Source organism: Lynx rufus, unplaced genomic scaffold (genome assembly GCF_022079265.1).
Source record: "Lynx rufus isolate CCGP_SWC_20201006 ecotype Redwood Valley unplaced genomic scaffold, mLynRuf1.p SCAF_8, whole genome shotgun sequence".
Classification (NCBI taxonomy): domain Eukaryota; kingdom Metazoa; phylum Chordata; class Mammalia; order Carnivora; family Felidae; genus Lynx; species Lynx rufus.
In genome coordinates, this window is record NW_025814896.1 from 108034413 (window position 1) to 108052819 (window position 18407).

The window sequence follows — 18407 nt, forward strand, 5'->3', positions numbered from 1 at the left end:
GGAACTTGCGCAACGCCAATAATTTTAAACGGTCTTTAAACATCTAGACAAAAAAATTTTTCATGTATTTCAACATGATGTCCAATGCTTGATCCACTTTATTTTTCACTATACTGACCAATTGTCAGCATGTACATTTAGGTAACAAACCCAGGATCTTTATGACTTTACCCTCCTTAAGACTGAAGTTTATCGACTGTACAGCAAGGAGGCAATGGTAAGGTATAGATTTTATATATCACAAAATTATGGTCACTTTAACACATTCATACCATTTTCTCTTCAAAACTTTACTCATGTGGTTTTCACACTAGCCTGCTATAATGGAATAGAACCCTGGGGGATACTAGAATTCTTAGCATATTATTTATTAGAGCAATAATTCTAGGGTCCCGGCAATGTTTCTTTCAAGTGGTCAACCAGCACAGGACAGGAAGGGAGCTCACAGGCTTTTCTTTAGAGACTAAAGCTGACCTTGCTGAAAGGAGAAAGATCAAAAATGAATTACTTTTGTTCCTATTTTGCATTTGGAAAAAATAAATTGGTTGCCTTTCAGTTACAAAAGTGAGCAGAAAAAAATAAAATAGGGTAAGCCGCCATTGGAAAACCCCTGATCCAGTGCTCTGTAAAATTCTGTGGGTATCCCAAGAGAATAGCAGGATTTTAGCTGGCCCTGCCTCTTGCCTTGCTTGAAGCAATCATTTCAATTACCACTTGATAATGTGGAGATCAGGGCATGGATGACAAGCCTCCCGAGAAACTCCCTTCATTTAGCTACTTTAGCAACTCTCAACCTCAGAGTCTATTTAAGTGCCAGAATAGTACTATCCCTGTTTGTCAACCTCTCTTCAGAGCAGGAGCTCTGGAAAAGCATGATTTCAGTCCCCTCCGTGTAACTAGCTGATGTAAAAGGGGACCTAGCAGAGCTGGGACTGGGAAGCTGAACACTACTAGCCTTTATGCCACTTGCTTCTCTGATTTCAGGGTTCTGTACTAGGTAGGCCATTATATAGGATGTGATCCCAAGCTACACAGGAGAGTGAATTTGAGGGTATGGCCCATGACTCCATCAAATATTTCCTGACCCCCACCTCCACCATCTGCCAACTGCCTTTTTTTTTTTAATTTTAACGTTTATTCATTATTGAGAGACAGAGAGTGAGCATGAGCAGGGGAGGGGCAGAGAGAGGAGCAGACAGAATCTAAAGCAGGCTCCAGGCTCTGAGCTGTCAGCACAGAGCCCGACGTGGGGCTAGAACTCACAAACCGCGAGATCATGACCTGAGCTGAAGTCAGACGCTTAACTGACTGAGCCACCTAGGCGCCCCGCCAACTGCCCCCTTTGAGGTGACTAGGTAAACAGGCAAGTAAGAACTACAGAGTAAGCCACTCCTTTTCAACTAATAATAACAACTGTTCATAACATTTTAGAGTCCTTTGCAAAATTATTTTGCATGCATTGTGTTATTTCATCTTTGTGACTACCTGTGAAGTTGTATCATCTACAGTTGATGACTGATGACACCCCCTATTTGATCATCACGACACTGTGAACATCAGTCACTGTGCAGTGAGCTTTATTATCCCCATTTGATAGACGGTAACATTGATGTTTAGAAGGATGCCAGAACTGGTCCAAATACCTTGGCTAGAAAAAGTGGCCGAATCAAGATACTAATGAACTTGTGTAATCCACATCCCAGTCTGATGCTCTCGACCTGTCAACAAAGGAAACAACAGACTGAGTCATGGCCTGGCCCCTCCTTTATGACCCATCTTAGCATGGAAACTTGAGCAAATTCCCAAGTAGATCTATACCCAGAGTTTCTCCTAATCTAAAGATGATGGGAAAACATTATTAGAAATAATATGAATAGCAGCGTATTTTATCCTATTTGGAATGTTAAGTAGGGGAGTGGATTTGGGTCACTTATGGAAAATGTGGAGAATATATGCGTGAGTCTTCTCTGACTGCCCCTTTCTCTCCATTACTCCAACTCCCCAACTAACTCATCAAATCAATTTTTGAAGGAAAAAACAAAGCTTAAAATGGGCCAGGAATTTAAACCAAGCATACAAAGGCAATCCATAGCAAGCTCATCTTTCCTTGTAGGCAGAGAGAAATCAATGTCAACAACGGTGCTGGATAATGCCCAAGGTGATACGTAGAGAGCTGTGGACTCAGCAAGGGGCAGCAGCATGACCTATGATTACGGTCCTTTCCTTTTCTTTTTAAATAAATGCCATGAGGGAAATGCCACTTCTGACATTTCATAATACTTTGTACTTTGGGGAAAAGAAACCAGCCAAGGAAGCTAGGCCTGAGGTAAGAGCCACCAGAAATGCTTAGCATGTCAAAGTACAACATCAATAACCCTTGATCCTGGAGGGCAGGATTCTGTGGGGAAACCTGGGGAAAGGGATGGATTGAGGGCCCATGGTGCTGACAGACTGAGCAATGGTGCTTAGCTTTGGGGCACATGGCCCTCCCTGTCTCTGGCATGCAGCGCTCCAATTTTCTGTTTAGCAGGACCAGCAAAATTTGAAACTCCGTACCAGAAAGCCTCAACATCCTCACAGCATTTTCTCACCCAAGACACAGTTCTTTCTAAAGACTAGGATTTACCCTGAAGCTTGCTTTAAAAAAATAATAACAGCTTTATGAAGACACAATTCACATGTCATACGTTCACTTATTTAAAATATGTGATTCAATGAGGTTTAGTGTGTTTTTGGAATTGTGTAACCATTGCTACAATCAATTGTAGAACATTTTTATCACCCCCAAGTGAAAACCCATTCCCATGAATAGTCACCATCCAATTACTGACAACCCCGTCCCCCCCCCGCCAAACCTCAGCCCTAGGCAGCCACTAATCTACTTTCTGCCCCTATGGATTTGCCTGTTCTGGACTTTTCATATAAATGAATCATACCATACATGAACTTCTGTGTCTGGCTTCTTTCATTCAGCATAATGTTTCCATGGTTCAACCATTGTTGAAGTGTAGGGGAGGAAAGATAATTTTTCCTCTACCTTTTAGAGTTCTTGGCTGAGACCATGGACTAAAAGAAAGATAAATAAGAGAAATAAAACTTACTAACACGTATACTTCATGTCTACATGAGAGACACCCAGGGACAAATTAGTTATTCCCTAAGGTAGCTTAAATGCACGCTTACATACCATCTTAGTAGGGGAAGAGGTGGGGAATGTAGGCCTCTGAGAAGAAAGCAGATGATTTTTAGGAAAGATGATTAGACCCTTAGAAGAACAGATGGGAAGTATGACAGTGTGTGACAAAGTTTGTCAGGATGTGACATCCACTTGTACTCTCGTCTCCTGTGGTAATGGCTGATGACACTCGCAGGGAGGGAATCTGTGACAGTCAAGCTCCTTTTAGAGTATCTGTCTTTAGGCAGATGGCGGGGGGCGGGGGGCAGGGGGTGCAGTTCAGAGAAAGGCTGTCCCTGCATTTGCTGTTTTTCGAGTACCTATTACTCAAAATTATCAGCATACCAACATGACATGTTCTGCCATCCTTCAGTTAGTGTGTGTCAGAATTTCGTTTCTTTTTCTTGTTGAGTAATACTCCATTGTGTAGACAGACCACATTATGTTTATTCGCTCATTAGTTGATGGATAATTAGGTTGTTTCCACCTTGGGGCTTTCATGAATAATCTTGCTGTGAAGACCTACAAGTGGAATCGCTGGGTCATACGGTCACTCTGTTTTTTAATTTTGGAGGAATTGCTAGGTCTTTTCTGCAGCATTTTGCATTCCTGCCAGCAGTGTAAGAGAGTTCTAACCCCTCTACATTCTCTATAACACTTGTCGTTATCTGTGTGTTTGCGTCTAGCCATCTTAGGGGGTTTGAATTGGTATCCCATTGCTGTTTTCATTGGCATTTCCCCCACTAACTAATGATGTTGAGCATCTCTTCACATACTTATTGTGCATTTGTTGATCTTCTTTGGAGAAGTGTCTATTCAGATCCTTTGCCCATTTTCCAGTTGGCTTGTCCTTTTGAGTAATAGTCTATACCAAAGCTTTTAACATTAAATTTCAAATTTGCCTCACCTGATGACATCACGCTGTGGTTGGAGAAGTTGCCAGATCTTTTCCCTTCAGATGTAATCAATCCTGGGTCACTTCTTTCTTGAGTCTAAGTATGTTAGCCCTAATGTGGAAAGGTTTTAGTTCCACCAACATGCCTTTCACTGACATGGCTCAGAAGCTGAGAGTGGGGATGTGAGGCATTACTATCTTCTGTGGCAACTGAAATCCTTATTTTTCTTACTCTCCCAGTAGAACTTCCATTGTGTAAAAGCCTATCACCAGAGTTCCTATCACTTGGTTGGGAAGGAAATAACTCTGTATGAGTGTAAACCCTGCTGCCTGAATGCTCAAGGTGTTTTCTCACCTATACTATTAGGGTGGCCTGAGGAGACCAGCATTTCCTCAGAGGAGAAAAGAGCAATTTAAATAGTCTATATAATCCACTTTAGTGAAGGACAAAGCAAAATGTTTCTCCCATGTTTCAGTCTAGATTGCTAATTAGACCTGACATTTAGTTTTGACTCTGACTTTCTCACAATTCTATCTATTCTTTATTTAATACATTCTTTTAAACATCAGGCATACAGTCTTGCTCCCCATTAGCCAGTTGCCAGTCCCTACTGCATATTGGAATCACCTGGAAAACTTTTAAAAACTGTATTCTTGCTGGGGCCCCACAACCAGAGTGTTTGATTTCACTGCTTTCGAGTGAGCCGAGCCCCCCACTTAAAGTTTGCAAAGCTCCACATGTGATTCTAATATGCAGACAGAACCGAAACACAAGCCCAGCTATTACCAGCCTCTCAATTTGTCATCTGACTTAATAAAAGAACGCATTGTCCTCTCTAGGTCCGTGATTCTCAAACGTTAACATGCATAGTGTCATCTGGGTATCTTGTTAATACACAGATCTGATTTGGTGGGCCTGGGGGGTAGGCCTGAGATTCTGAAGTTCTAACAAGCCCCCCACCTCTCCCTATGAGGCTGAGGCTACTGATCGGTGGCTCAAAGTTCTCAGAATTGGTGAGTCCCTACATATTCATGGCACTTTTCGATTACTTCTAATAGGACCTCTATCTCCTCAGGGATTCCACTTTTTAGAACAGCCATCATAAAATATATGTGTTGCTCTCCTTTTAAAAATAGAATTGAAATTCTACTATTGCTAATCTAGGCAATCCTTAACAAAAAGATAAAACAATAAACCTCTATATTAATTTAAAATAATGATCCAGATCCTTTAAAGTGGTCATAAAAATACTGCACAGCTGAATGAATAAGGAACTTTGTGCGTCATATAATTGAAGGTATTGGTCTTTGAAGCCAGTCATAGGAGTCTCACTTTGTGACCTTGGAAGTTTCTTAACTTCTCTGAGTCATTGTTTCCTCTGTGAATGTTAAGCAGCAGAAGTTACTTCTAGGGCTGTTATGAAGACAGGTGAATTAAGAAATGTAAAGTGCTCATAAGTTCATTGACTTCTCAGTAGGCCTAAAGAGAGTTTAGGGTTTTTTTTTAAATAAATGTTAAAATAGCCATTGCAGTATCCAAATATGTGAAATACTCACTAAAATCTTTTACATGGGGATTTAAAAGTAGAGTCTCTTCTCTTTAACCTCCCAAACTCATCTTTTTCTCACTTCTCTTAACATCAAGAACAGTCTTGAGAAAAACCACAGAAGGGCAAATTGAGGTTGACATAGAAAAAGAGGCCCTGATGCTACTTTGACTTACTGATGAGATATCAGAATATATTTTACAGAGATTTTCTTCTTTTTTTTTTTTTTTTTTTTTTTTTACCTCTGCTACAAAAGCCACCTCTTTCTTTCCTTTCCCACCATCTGCCTGAGTCACCACCAGATATACAAACTCCTTGGCCGAATGTTATAAGGTGTTTGGGTCTTTTGAGACCCATCAGATACCAGAGAGACTGAGAAGTCAAAATAGTTGTTGGTTTATTATCAGAGAAAAAGCACTACAAAGAAATCAAAAGGAATAGCCTGTATTTTTCCACTAAACAAATTGATCTTCCTTAAAATCTTTCCCCCCCTAGAAATGGAACCAAGGTGTATTACATAAAAATTTTGGCCATATTGAGAAATCATCTAATGTTATCATAAGATCTGTAACTACTTTATAGTTTCCAGAAAACATCTTTTTTATAGTACACTCAACAACTTAGAGAGATGTTTTAAAAAAATCAAGTGAAAAGTTCTCATTACCTTCTTCATAATTATGGTAGATGAAAATTGCACGATATCAGCTTTTCTATTTGTTCGTTATCAGGGCAATCAGAGTACAAGAGTTGTCGTTGGTTGAAGGGCTATGTCTACCTGAGTCTTCCAGTCTTGTTTTGGTTAACCTTTCAGTCTAAAGAAATAAAACTTGACTTGACTGCTACCTGTCGGTAAAGAGAACAAAAGGACAGCCAACAGGAATCTGTGTTCTCAGGGAGAGGGAGTCCCTGTTATAAAGCAAAAGCCCTTTGAATATGGGATTGGTGTGGCAATGGGGGGTGGGGGTGGGGTGCAAATGGGAGGGCCTTTAATCTTTTCAGTCCTTGAGATTCTATATCCACTGCAAAATTATGAGGAACAGAGGTGTGCTTCTGCTGATTATCAAACTAGAATAACTGGAGTCCTTACCAAATCCACCCCATCTCATGTAACTTCCCCTGTGATGGAAGAAGTGGCATTAGGCTCTGAAAAGTGAGCAAAGGACAGCCTAAGGATAAGTTCCCTTAAAAATTACATTGGTTAGGGGGTGCCTGGGTGGCTCAATCGGTTAAGCTTCTAGCTCTTGATTTCAGCTCAGGTCATGATCTCATGGTCCTGGGATCGAGCCCCAAGTCAGACTCTGGGCTGGGCTCTGCGCTGAGTATGAAGCCTGGTTAAGATTCTCCCTCTCCTTCTGCCCCTCCTCTGCTCGTGCTCGCTCTCTCTTTCTCTCTCAAATTATGTTAGTCATTTTCACCTTTGCTACCTTTGCTAGGGGGAGAAATGAAAGGTGAACATTAGCAATCTCTTCTGATTTTTGCCTCTCTTGATTTCAAGGGCTAATTCATAAGGATTAACTTTATCCTGCCTCTTTAAATGGACTGAAATGTCCTTCAATAATCAAGTTACCTATTAATAGTTTTACTATGCAAGAGCACCAAAATCAATTTATAATTTAATGGTTCCTCCTGTCAGGGATACTATTGATGGTATTATTAATGATTTTGAAATAATATGCCATTATGCAAATCCCATCTATTTTAGGTGTCTTTGCCAGGCACCTACAGAGGTACTGTTTTCTTTTTCTTCATCTTGGATTTTCCAGTCTTACAGTTATCAAATCCTGAAACATTTTCTAAGGATTATGGACCTAGTAAATATTGATAATCTAAAGGTAAACTTTCAGTGCTTATTGTATTATACAAATTGTGTGGGATTTTATATTTCTCATACTCCAGAGTATAGAAAATAAAGCTGCTACAACAATAGAGGATTAAATTCACAAAGGATACAAAACAATGTTATTTGGTTACTTCCATTCATTTGTGAATGAGTGATCATGTTGCTTTTTGGGAAGAAAACCGGTAGTTTTTTCTTAACAGACTTACCCGGTTAGCCAGGCTACTCCAGTCGTCTCTATGGTGCTCTATTTATGCAAATCAAAAAAACGTGGGATTACACATAGGATGGGTTGGGACTGCAAGATGCATAAAGAGAAGTCAAATGTTTTTAGGTAATATAAGCAAGAGCATTGCAACATGACATTCAGCTTAATGTAGCTGAACTACATTAAGCTACATTCATTCAACTTCATGAAGTTGCCTTGATAAAGCATGTTAGACCATCAAGTCCAGAAGATGGTGGCAGGGCCCTTCTAATGCCCATCAGCACTTTGCCACACTTGGTCTTACGGGTGATTTCTTTAGTGGAATTGTACAACTGCAGTTTATGACTATAAGGCAGGAAGATGGAAATTAATACCCCAAATGCATAAATTCAATGACAAAGAGGATAGACATTTGGCAGGTTTTGCAAAATAAACTTGATTTCACTGATAACATCAAATTCAGTTCTGAAATAAAGAGTTCATGTATCATCATGGCTTACATCTCTTGTGCTCTCTCTAATAATTTTTAACTTTTGGAGATTGAGGAATGATCAGATATCTTAATATAGTCAGGGCAGGCTGATTTTATTATATATTTACACACTCTCTCACTCTCTCTCTCTCTCTCTCTAAGTAAATGGGTCACTTCCAGAAAACAATTCTAGAAGTTAGACAGGAACTGTTCACTGTATACACGTAGTTGGACTTCATCACATTGTTGGTAGTTTTGTAAATACCTAACTACTCTTTAAAAATGATTTAAAAAATAAAAAATAAAAATAAAAATAAAAATAAAAATAATTATTGTTTTAGTCATTTACAGATGTTCACCTGGCCTTAGTATTTCAGTCTTTGAGAACACAGCTGAGATAGAAAAGGCCCTGTTATGAACCCCAATTCCTCAGTAATGAGAAATTAGATATGAGCATCATTCAGGGATATTCTTTAGCTGAGGAACAGAGAGCCGGTTATGGGGCTCCAAAGGACCAGACGCAATCATTTGATCTCATTTCCACAATGTTAACCCCAGAAAGTAAGACTAAAGCATTGAGCATTAGGAACTAGGATTTTCAGAAAATTAAAAGCAGCTTCTACCTTTATTTAATACTAGGAAAGAACACTGAAGCTCCTTGTCATACATAGGTCTAAATGAAACTTGATGGCTTTGATCAATAACTAGAAGAAAAAAAAAGATTATAAACAAAATTTGTTCCAGAAGATCTAGAAAACTCCACTCAAACTAAATAACGTCCATGACATTAAAACTGTGTCTATGTAAATTCATTGTTTCAAAAACTTTAGTCAGAAATGTTCTTGGCCAATGTTACTGGAAAAAAATTTTTTTTCAAGGGCAAACAAGTGTTTAGGGGGCTCTGAGTAAGTTGCAATATAGGAAGTGATTAAGCCCTTATTAATTAGAAGGTAACGTTAGATTTCTTTTCACAGTCATCAGGCTTATGGGAAATTGACATTTGCATAATATTTGCATTTGTCCTACTGTCTGTCAGTCACTCTTAACCAGAGGACCCTAAGGCTACAAGTGCTAATGGATGGATTACAGGAAGAATTCTTAACTAAATGCCTTGGTGTATTGCTAAAGTTGGAAATAGTATAAATGGTATATTTTGTAAGAGTTGAAATTCAACTTTGGAGGGATGAAAATAACTATAACATCATGGTTCCCCATCCCCCACCTTCCAAAACAGCTATTGGGAGGCCTCAGCTTTCTTCTTTAGAAAGACAAATAAAACATGAACACCTTCCCCTTGAGATCTAGGTGGAAAATCTGACTAACTTGAAGAAGAGTCTGATTCTAGGACATTGGGTGGGGTAACATAAAAGTGTTTGATTTTATTTTGTGATGGTCTTATACATTTATTACTTTAATAAAACTTTATGATAAAAATATTATGTTTGGAAATACAGTAAAGCAGAATGAAGGTAAAAAAAATTAAAAAATGACCCATAAGCCAGTCACTCACAGATAACCTCTATTGATATTTTGATGTGATTTACCTATTTGTTCTAAAGGATTGATTTCTGGGACACAGCTCAGACAATCCTACGATTAAGGCATTTACTAAGTAAATATTTTTTTTCTTATTATTGTGATCTGTGTTCTTCTGCTTTTCCTCCTCATGATGATGATGATAAACCTATTAGTCCTGAGTGCTACGTGTTGCCTAAAATCATTCCATGGCCTTGGGCAGGGGAGCTATGCATTGGGTGACCTCTATACTCTTACAGACCTACCCCACACCCATTCTGGAAGAACAAAGTCACAGTACGGAAGGTTCTCTGGAAGTACAGAAGTTTGTCTGGAAGTGCAGCTCGTTAACCTTGCTTTCCTCTTCTCTATGTTCCTTCTCTTTCCCTTGTTCGTCAATTTCTACTCTTCTCTGTTTCAGCAAAACAATATCAGTCAAGGTAATTGATGATGAGGAGTATGAGAAAAACAAGACCTTCTTCCTTGAGATTGGAGAGCCCCGCCTGGTGGAGATGAGTGAGAAGAAAGGTGGGGGAGCTGCTCCAGGGCTGAGCCCAACAGCTTCTTGCTGGCCTGTGCCACCCCTGGATGCCTGCACTCTTCAGACGTGACTCACAACACACACATCCCTCCACCTATGTAACAGGGCATAGATCTCACCCCCGGGGGCCACAGCGGTCCCAACCTGTAGCTCCATCAGCCAATTCTGGCCACTCTGCACGCTGCAGGGCTGAGAAACGAATGTTCAGTGCAGTCAATCAGGCCTTCATTTCTGGGAATGATGGTGCTAATGTTTGCCAGGCCAAAACGAAGCCAACTTTCTGATCTCTCTTCCTAAGTTGGGGTACTTCCTGACAGCTAAGTGAAGCAGGAAGAAATGGTGTAAGTGGTAAATTGGGAGAAAACGTCACCGGGGCCAGCTGGGAGTAGCCGTGATGCCCTCTTACATACTTCTGGAGGTCCATGTGTTGCCAGTTCAACCTTCATAACATCACAGTAACATGCAGCTTGGTGAACACCTAGCATGAGCGTGTGACGCCAACCATTTGTTTTGCCTTTGTCTTGTGTTCCCACAGGAAGATCATTACCATTAGAATATTTGACCGTGAGGAATATGAGAAAGAGTGCAGTTTCTCCCTTGTGCTTGAGGAACCAAAATGGATAAGAAGAGGAATGACAGGTGTGAGAGTATACAAAGACATACCAGCGAGAAATTGTACTCTTCTCTCTCCGTGTCTCCTACTCTCACACTTAACTCTCTCCTCTTCCTCGGCTCCAAGTACTATCCTTTATTTCCTTGGAAGCTTTAGCAATTTCATCCCCTTCCCTCATTCATAAGTGCACCAAGAAATGCCCCCTCTCTTCAGGAAACGCCCACTAACCTGGATTGAAGCGCAGACTTAAGAAATACAGTAAGAGATTTCTGTAAATCAGAAGTGATGATCTAAAAGCATGATTTCTGTGTTCAGTTATTCACTATTCAGGGATTGTTCTAAAATGTGCTGCTGACTACCAAATCTCCCCTTGAACATTAGTCATAAAAACTTAGTGATAATGCTTATTAGTAACGACTAATAAGTAATGACTTATAACTAATGCCATTAGTCTAATGGCAACTAATAGGAACTTTTGAGATAATTCAGTAATTAGGCTCCTTTCCACAACCCGGTTTTCAAAAAAATAGATATTTAATAAGAGCAAAGACCCTTGAAGAATACTGTTGTACACATTGTAGCATCCATTTGGCCTAAGATTTTTCATATCATCAAATATGACATTTCCAAGGGACAAGAGGTAGACACGAATTTAGGCCTTGCTTAAGGCCTAGCCAGCCTTATGCTCCAAAATGTTTTGATCCTTATAGAATTGACAGTTTTCTAATATATATAGTAAAAAGGAAAAATAAATAGCAGTATCCTTAAAGCTAGATTTTTTTAGTTGATTTGTACTTACATATTTTTAGAAAATATTTGAACAAAGAAGCCAATTTCTTTGTGCTCTTTGATTTTATATCTATTTCCACGGCCTAGTTTTCATAAGGAAGGCCAGGAATTTTATACCACCCTGAAAGATAATATTTTGTTCTGAATTATCACAAGGGCTTCATATAATTACCCTCTACTAGTGGCCATTTTAAAGAGATTATGTAAAATGAGCACTCTACACATTAATAGCTCTTACTCACTGCATACAAACATGAATGCAGTAGCATAGGAGACAATTAGACCACTTGGTAAGAAATTTATACTTTTACATGTAAGAAGAAAAAATCAAATATAGTCTATTCCTATATAGACTCAACATTTGGGGGAATTTGATCTCACATTTGTAAGAACTCACAGACTTCAGAGTCCATCAGAAAAAAAAAAAAAGTGTATGTCCTGACTTAATCATGTCCCAAAGGAACATTTTGGGGACTCATTTTAATGCGGTCTATTTAATATGCTCCATAGGCAGTAGGCAGAAGGAAAAGACACTTTAGAAAACTGAGCTGATTTCTTACAAAGATGGGATCAAAAATGCCTCATTAACATACAGGAAAAAAGCACTTACTTCTAAATGTATTCCTCCAAAACACTGTCTTTTATCTAAAGGAAGAGCATCTTAGATACAGCTCTTTCAACGGCCATTTTAGTAAAATATGCCCTCATGTGAAAGCAAATTAAAATTCCTTGATAGCACTATCTGGTTTCGCACCCTTCCAAGTGGATTCTTGTCACTATAAGTGAAATTACTGACTTGTTTTAGAAAGTATCCTCTAATGCCACTACCATTAGCAGGAAAACAGGGCTGAAAACGTAATTGTAGCATTCTCCTCCACAACTCCTGAAGTAATTGGTATATGTTTAGCCAGGTAGCTTTCACCAAAATAAAGCGCCACTGTTTAGTCTGGGTTTAAAGCACATAACCTGGAAGATAAATCACGGATGTCCCACCCCACCCCACCTCCACCTGCCTTGTCGGTTTCCATGAAGTTACAGGTCCACAAGAAGTAGTGTGATCGTGCACTTATAATATGCAGAAGTCATAGATAAGGACACACACATAAGTGCTAATTCCTGGGACTCAAGTTTTGAAGGTTTTAAAAAACATAAGCATCCCTTGATGGCCAGTGAATACCAAATAAGTAGAACCTCCAGAGAGGGCTTTACCTTGTGCCAAAGTCTCCGTCAGGCAGGGCAGCCAAAATAGAATTTCCTGAGATGTTCTATCTATCGTCATTGAACGACAGGTATCAGACCTGAGATCCTGGATGATTTAAGACTCCTGTATGTTGAGTTCAGTAACTCTCTGGCAATATGTAATGAGGAAGACTCAGTCAAATAAAGTTAAGATTAACTCCGTAAAATATTTCTACTGTGTGTGGTAAACTGGATACGTATATGTAAACATATACAGTAGAAATGTTTTATGAAGTCCCCAGGTGAACTGTACACATATATAATCAACCACACACATTTGCAAAAATTAGCGTTGGGATTGTTTATTTGAAAATATTCCCAATGCCACATTTCCTTGGGGTGCACCCATGTTAGCAGTGGCCCCCTACCACTGTAATCAAATCTGCCTGGATTTCTTTCTGCTGATATTCCTCTTACTTTCATTATTCATCTGGTCTCTTATTCTGTGTTTGTCTTTGTCTGTTTCTTTCACAGCCCTGTTACTGAATGAGCTTGGTAAGCATTTCATTTCTTGCATTTCCTTTCCATTTTTCTAAGTTATTTTCCATGAATGTCAGGTGATACAGTACCTTTCTGACTCTTCTTTTATTTCTGTTGGTTTACTAGCCATATTGTTGTGTAGGGCCGCTGGCCTCATTTTTGTGTAGTTCGGATAGTTTATATTCCATTTTTAGTTCAGTGCAGTCTCTTTAAAAACCAGCGGTTGCTTAGGTATGCATAAGAATTAAATTTGTGCACTAAGCCCCATAATCTTCAAAGAATGAGTAGCGATTAAATCATGTGCAGATGTTTTCAGTTTTTTCTTAATTGTGAATATAATTTGGCAAGTTTCTGTATCTTAGATGGGTGGTCAGGCAGCCAATGTCACTGGCATTTGTTATTTAGATTGTAAGTTAAATAAATTGTAACATTTGTTCTTTTTTCTTTTTTAGGTGGCTTCACAATAACAGGTATGAATTTTTAAAGCTAATGACGTCAATTTTTTTTTTTTTTGCTGTTTTCACCATGTGTTGTTTACATTTTTAAAAATCACTTCTCATTTTTATTTGCTTTTATGAAGGAAAATACCTGTACGGTAAGACAGTTTTTTTTTTTAATGTTCTTCATTTTCCCCCAAATGCCTTTAAAAATCAAACCAAAACCACATTTTAGGTAACCTGCGTTAACATTTAGCTGTGGCACATGGTGTGCTCTTGTTGACTTTACACATTTAACGTTTTACACATTAACAACGTGTGTGTTGTGTTCCTGTATATGCACATTTGTATGGAGAACCTGTAATTGTTCACATTTTGATACTGGTCGATTTATAAATGTTCATGTAGCACTGATGATGTGCTGTGTACCCCTGCCAGATGCTCCAGAGTGCCAGAATAAATAAGACAATTGCTGGCCTTAAGGAAACAGAGGAATTGACATCTAGGACCGCTCCATGGCCCAAGTTCAGGCCCCTATGAATACATGATGCCCGGTTAGCAGAGGACAGAGCAGTCCTTTCCCCTCACCCCACAGCACCAATCTGAGCCCCTGTTTGGGGACTTCAGTTTGAGCTTTATAATCATGGCCTCTTCGGGTGCATTACAGAGTGTTCTATAAAAACCCAAACTGCGAGTCAAAAAGTTTAAAACTCTCAAATTCATACTGGTATCCAGCCTGTGTTGATTACATTAAACTATTCCAAACACTCTAAAGCTATTTTCTTGTGTACAGAAGGAAGATGTTTCCTTACGGCATCCTCCCTTTTGACCCTAAGCAATTTCTCACTTTTTCAGAATCATCTATGCAGATTTAGAGAGGGACAGAAATAATAAATGGTAGGTCTGATCTGTGTGAAGGTGAAGGTTGAAGATGTCTCTAAACGCATCCTAATGGCCATGGCATTTTCAATATGTTGTGCAGATACCAACAGTGGCATTCTTTTTTTCCTGAAATCAGCTGAACCAGAATATTTAAGGGGGGAAATATTTCCAAAAATTTCCATTTTGCAAATGCTATGGTGGGGGAGTTGGGAATTAATTAAACCACTGTTCATATAAACTCATGATCAGGTCGTTCCAATGATTCTGTCCAAAGTGGAACTTTCTGAATGCGAGCAATTTCACAGGGGGTCTTTGCTCTCTGCTTCTCCTCCCCGGACACGGCATTTAATGATAAAATAATCCATAGACTCTCAGAGACACAGACAGTGAAAAGGATAAAAATGCTAAAACAGGACAAGTCCTCACAGAGGGTTTTTAAAATCTGAACCATGTGAAGCTCTCCCCCCCCCTTCAAGTCTCCCCAGTTGTGCACTGCTGAAGATGCTGGTTTTGAATCCAAATGTGGGAATTTGCATTTAGTTTTAAAACTTTTATCTTATTTTTCTCATCCCATGTTTGAACTCACTGAAGTCTTCTTGGAAATACTCTGCTCCTGGCACCCAATAAGTTGGTTGTCCTTGTGAGATTTGAGGGAGGTGGAAATTGGGCAAGGTAGCCTTCATGGATTCTGAAATAATTAGAAATTAAAAAGTCAACCATTGGAGAAATATTGTAGGGTCTAGCAGCACCTTAAGTCCTGTGCAGCCTGATAATGAGATCTTCACTAGAAAATCATTGGCTACATAGTGCCTTGTTAAAATACATTGATGTATTTAGCTATTTTCCTATTTTCCTGATAATTGACTATGTCAGGATTTTGCTTTTCGGGCCTTCCTTTTGTGTCACTTGAAGCACCTTCCCTTTTAAATATCTAGGTAATAACAGGATCCTAGTTTTCTTTCCCCAGAAATTGTTCATATCATGTTCTAGAATATCCGTCCATTAATGCCCAAGATTTCCTGCCTTGGACACATCTTGCGTTCAAGAGAACAGAATCACTCCTTCCAAAGATTTCTATCATTTCATGTACTTACTTCATTAAATCTTTCTTAAGGCTTTAATTTGAACTAGAGATTTTCTGTTCTTGCCCCCCTCTTCCCAACACTTGAAATTGATACAGTTAGAACAAGAGAATGTTCCAAAACTCTCTGGGAATCTCCACATTGGCAGGCCCCTCTCACTTTAGATGACCCTTCTTCTCCTGAGCTGGGTCAGAATACCTGGGATCCACACGCTATAGATGCCCTGGGGAAGGTTCTAAAATTTAGGTCTACACAGTGAAAAGCAGCTTTAAGCCTAAAGAACTTTCCTTTGAAGTCACTTTGAGGCTTTGAAGTCAAGGCTTTGAGATGCAAGGGCAGTAGAGAAGAATTAATCTAGCCCTTGGCCTCCGCCTGCAGCTTTTCTGTAGTCTTGTGCAGCTGAGTGTGAAAATCTAAATCTGAAGCAGAATATATGGAAATTGAAAAAGTCATTTGGTCCACAGCCCAATATATTTCAGAGATTTCATTAGTGGTGGACATTAAGTGCTGGAGGTGATTTTGGAATTTGCAAATCTTTATGTGTTGCTCCTAGACCTTGCCTCATTGAAAGGCCCTTGTTGGGACCTATGATCTCATTCTCCCTTGACCTTTACGGCATAAAACATGATATCCTCCTATATGTTATAGCTCATTAGAGTTTGTAATTTGGTATACCATTTAATCTTCAACCTTACGAAGATATTATTGTTCTCACCTATATGAAGGAAATGAAGGTTGAAAGAGATTAATCAATTGATTAATCAATCTACCCCAAATCACCCATCTGGATTCAGAGCCTGGCCCTCTAATGATGAGTGTTCTAGAACCTTCATTTCCTCCCTTTCAACCTCTTCATTCCTACCTTCATCTTAACCCCTTTGCAATCCAAAGCCCAGCCATGTCTCATAAATGCCATCAGTGTGAATTCCAGTCAAATGAGCAATGAGGGGGACTCATTGCATGTGCATCACACTGCTTGTGATGTGAAACTAGAGCACATTAATTTGGATTGTTTAAAAAAAATTAAGTATTCTGGTTCAATCTGGAGAAGAGAGAGGCATGTGTGATTCCCTAAACAGGCAGCCATAGAGTTGTATATTAAAAGTCAATATACTTCTCTAAAAGTTGCTCTCCCAGTTAGATGATTCTCAGAATACAGTAGACTTAACAAGGTACATGGCTTTTTAAGAAAGCCAAAGTATGAAAATTCTGACATTGTAACACACTTCAATCACTGCAGTACCTAGGGTAGAGGAACCAACCCTCTTCAATTTTAGCTTCATTTACAGTTGAGGAAACTGAGTGTCAGAGAAGAGAATGCTTTGCCCAAACTTAGATGGCAAGCATTTTGGCAAAAGTTGGCACCAAGTCGATTTCATCAATTCTCAGATCAGTTCTAGGTAGCTCTTGGTAGAAGTCAATGGCAGGTGGATTTGGCAGTCGATTGAGCCAGAAGTTTAACAAAAACCCTAGGCCCAAATAACCCAAGAGTTACTGTGATGATGGTGTACCCTTGCAAAGCCTGCCAGTGAATAAAACATTCTCCTATTTAGACTGCCCAGGAAATAAATAAGCATGTTCCCAGATGCTATGTCACTAGACCCTCAAACAAACCTATAATGTGGATGGAGCAGGTACTATTATCCCCATTTACATGCGGGGAAACTGGGAAATAACCTGCTCAAGGTTATTGGCTATGTCATTGGCACCAGTAGGCTTCAAAACCAGGTTACCTGTCATCACACCAAGTGCTTTCCATTGTTTTGTGAGGCCTCTGGAAGCAGTCACTTGAAGGGCACGGACACTCCACCTCAGACGCTTGCAGGAATCTAGCAGCACCCCCTACTGAGGAGGGTGTGGTTCATTCACATAATCTGGCTTGGCTCCTAGAACACTTACTCCATTTATTTGTTCACTTCTGTGACCTCCGTAGGAGTAACGCAATCCCCAAACTAACACTGCTTGTGATGTGTGCATCTGGATGTGATGTTTAGCTTACTAATTCCACAAAGCTCTGGTAGCAAACCAGTGCATCCATTCTGCTGATTTTCTGCCTGTCCTTTTTGCTAGGCCAGCCTGTCTTCCGGAAAGTTCATGCTAGAGAACATCCGATCCCTTCTACTGTAATCACCATTGCAGGTACTCATTGCATCATGGTTCTTGAAAACCACAATTTAGTTAGCTTGAAGTTAACTGCCTTCAAGTGTTCTTGAAGTCTTTAGACATGAAACAGTTTGGCCCCTGTCCCCTCTAGAACATTGCTAAAGGATACAGTGGCTTCTCTGCAGCTGGGAGTATGGTGGGTCATCAACAATAACACAAGCATATCCACACAGGACAGGATGCATAGTCAAGGGAGCAAATGGACCTGAAGAGAAGATTGACCCCATGGCGTCTCCCTGTCAAGTTTCAACATATTCTAGATTTCTCACAAGTCTCGCTTCTCAAAATGGGTCTTTCATTCCAAGTATAATGAAGTTTCTTTAAAAGCAAGCTGTATTTCTTTCCAGAGCCGGCCTTTCTTGCCTCCAGGCAATGTGATGATAGCCACATACACACTGATGATAATACATCTGTGGGGAGTTCTCTAGAGGGAACATTGCCAAGGTGACCAGAGGACCACACAGTCATCCCAAATCTACCGTAAGCATAGAGCCCAGGCATCGTCTCCAAGTCTCTGGATGAGGACAGGGAT

The 18407-nt window shown here is 39.7% G+C and overlaps 1 protein-coding gene across 1 annotated transcript in view; it reads left to right on the forward strand.

Annotated features, from left to right (window-relative positions):
• The window catches only part of SLC8A1 (solute carrier family 8 member A1), a 308733-nt gene that overhangs the window by 233741 nt on the left and 56585 nt on the right, over positions 1–18407 (forward strand). The window contains exons 3-4 of the mRNA XM_047069212.1: positions 10726–10829; positions 13764–13781. Coding sequence (XP_046925168.1) covers positions 10726–10829; positions 13764–13781 — 122 coding nt within the window. The remainder of the gene's footprint in view (positions 1–10725; positions 10830–13763; positions 13782–18407) is intronic.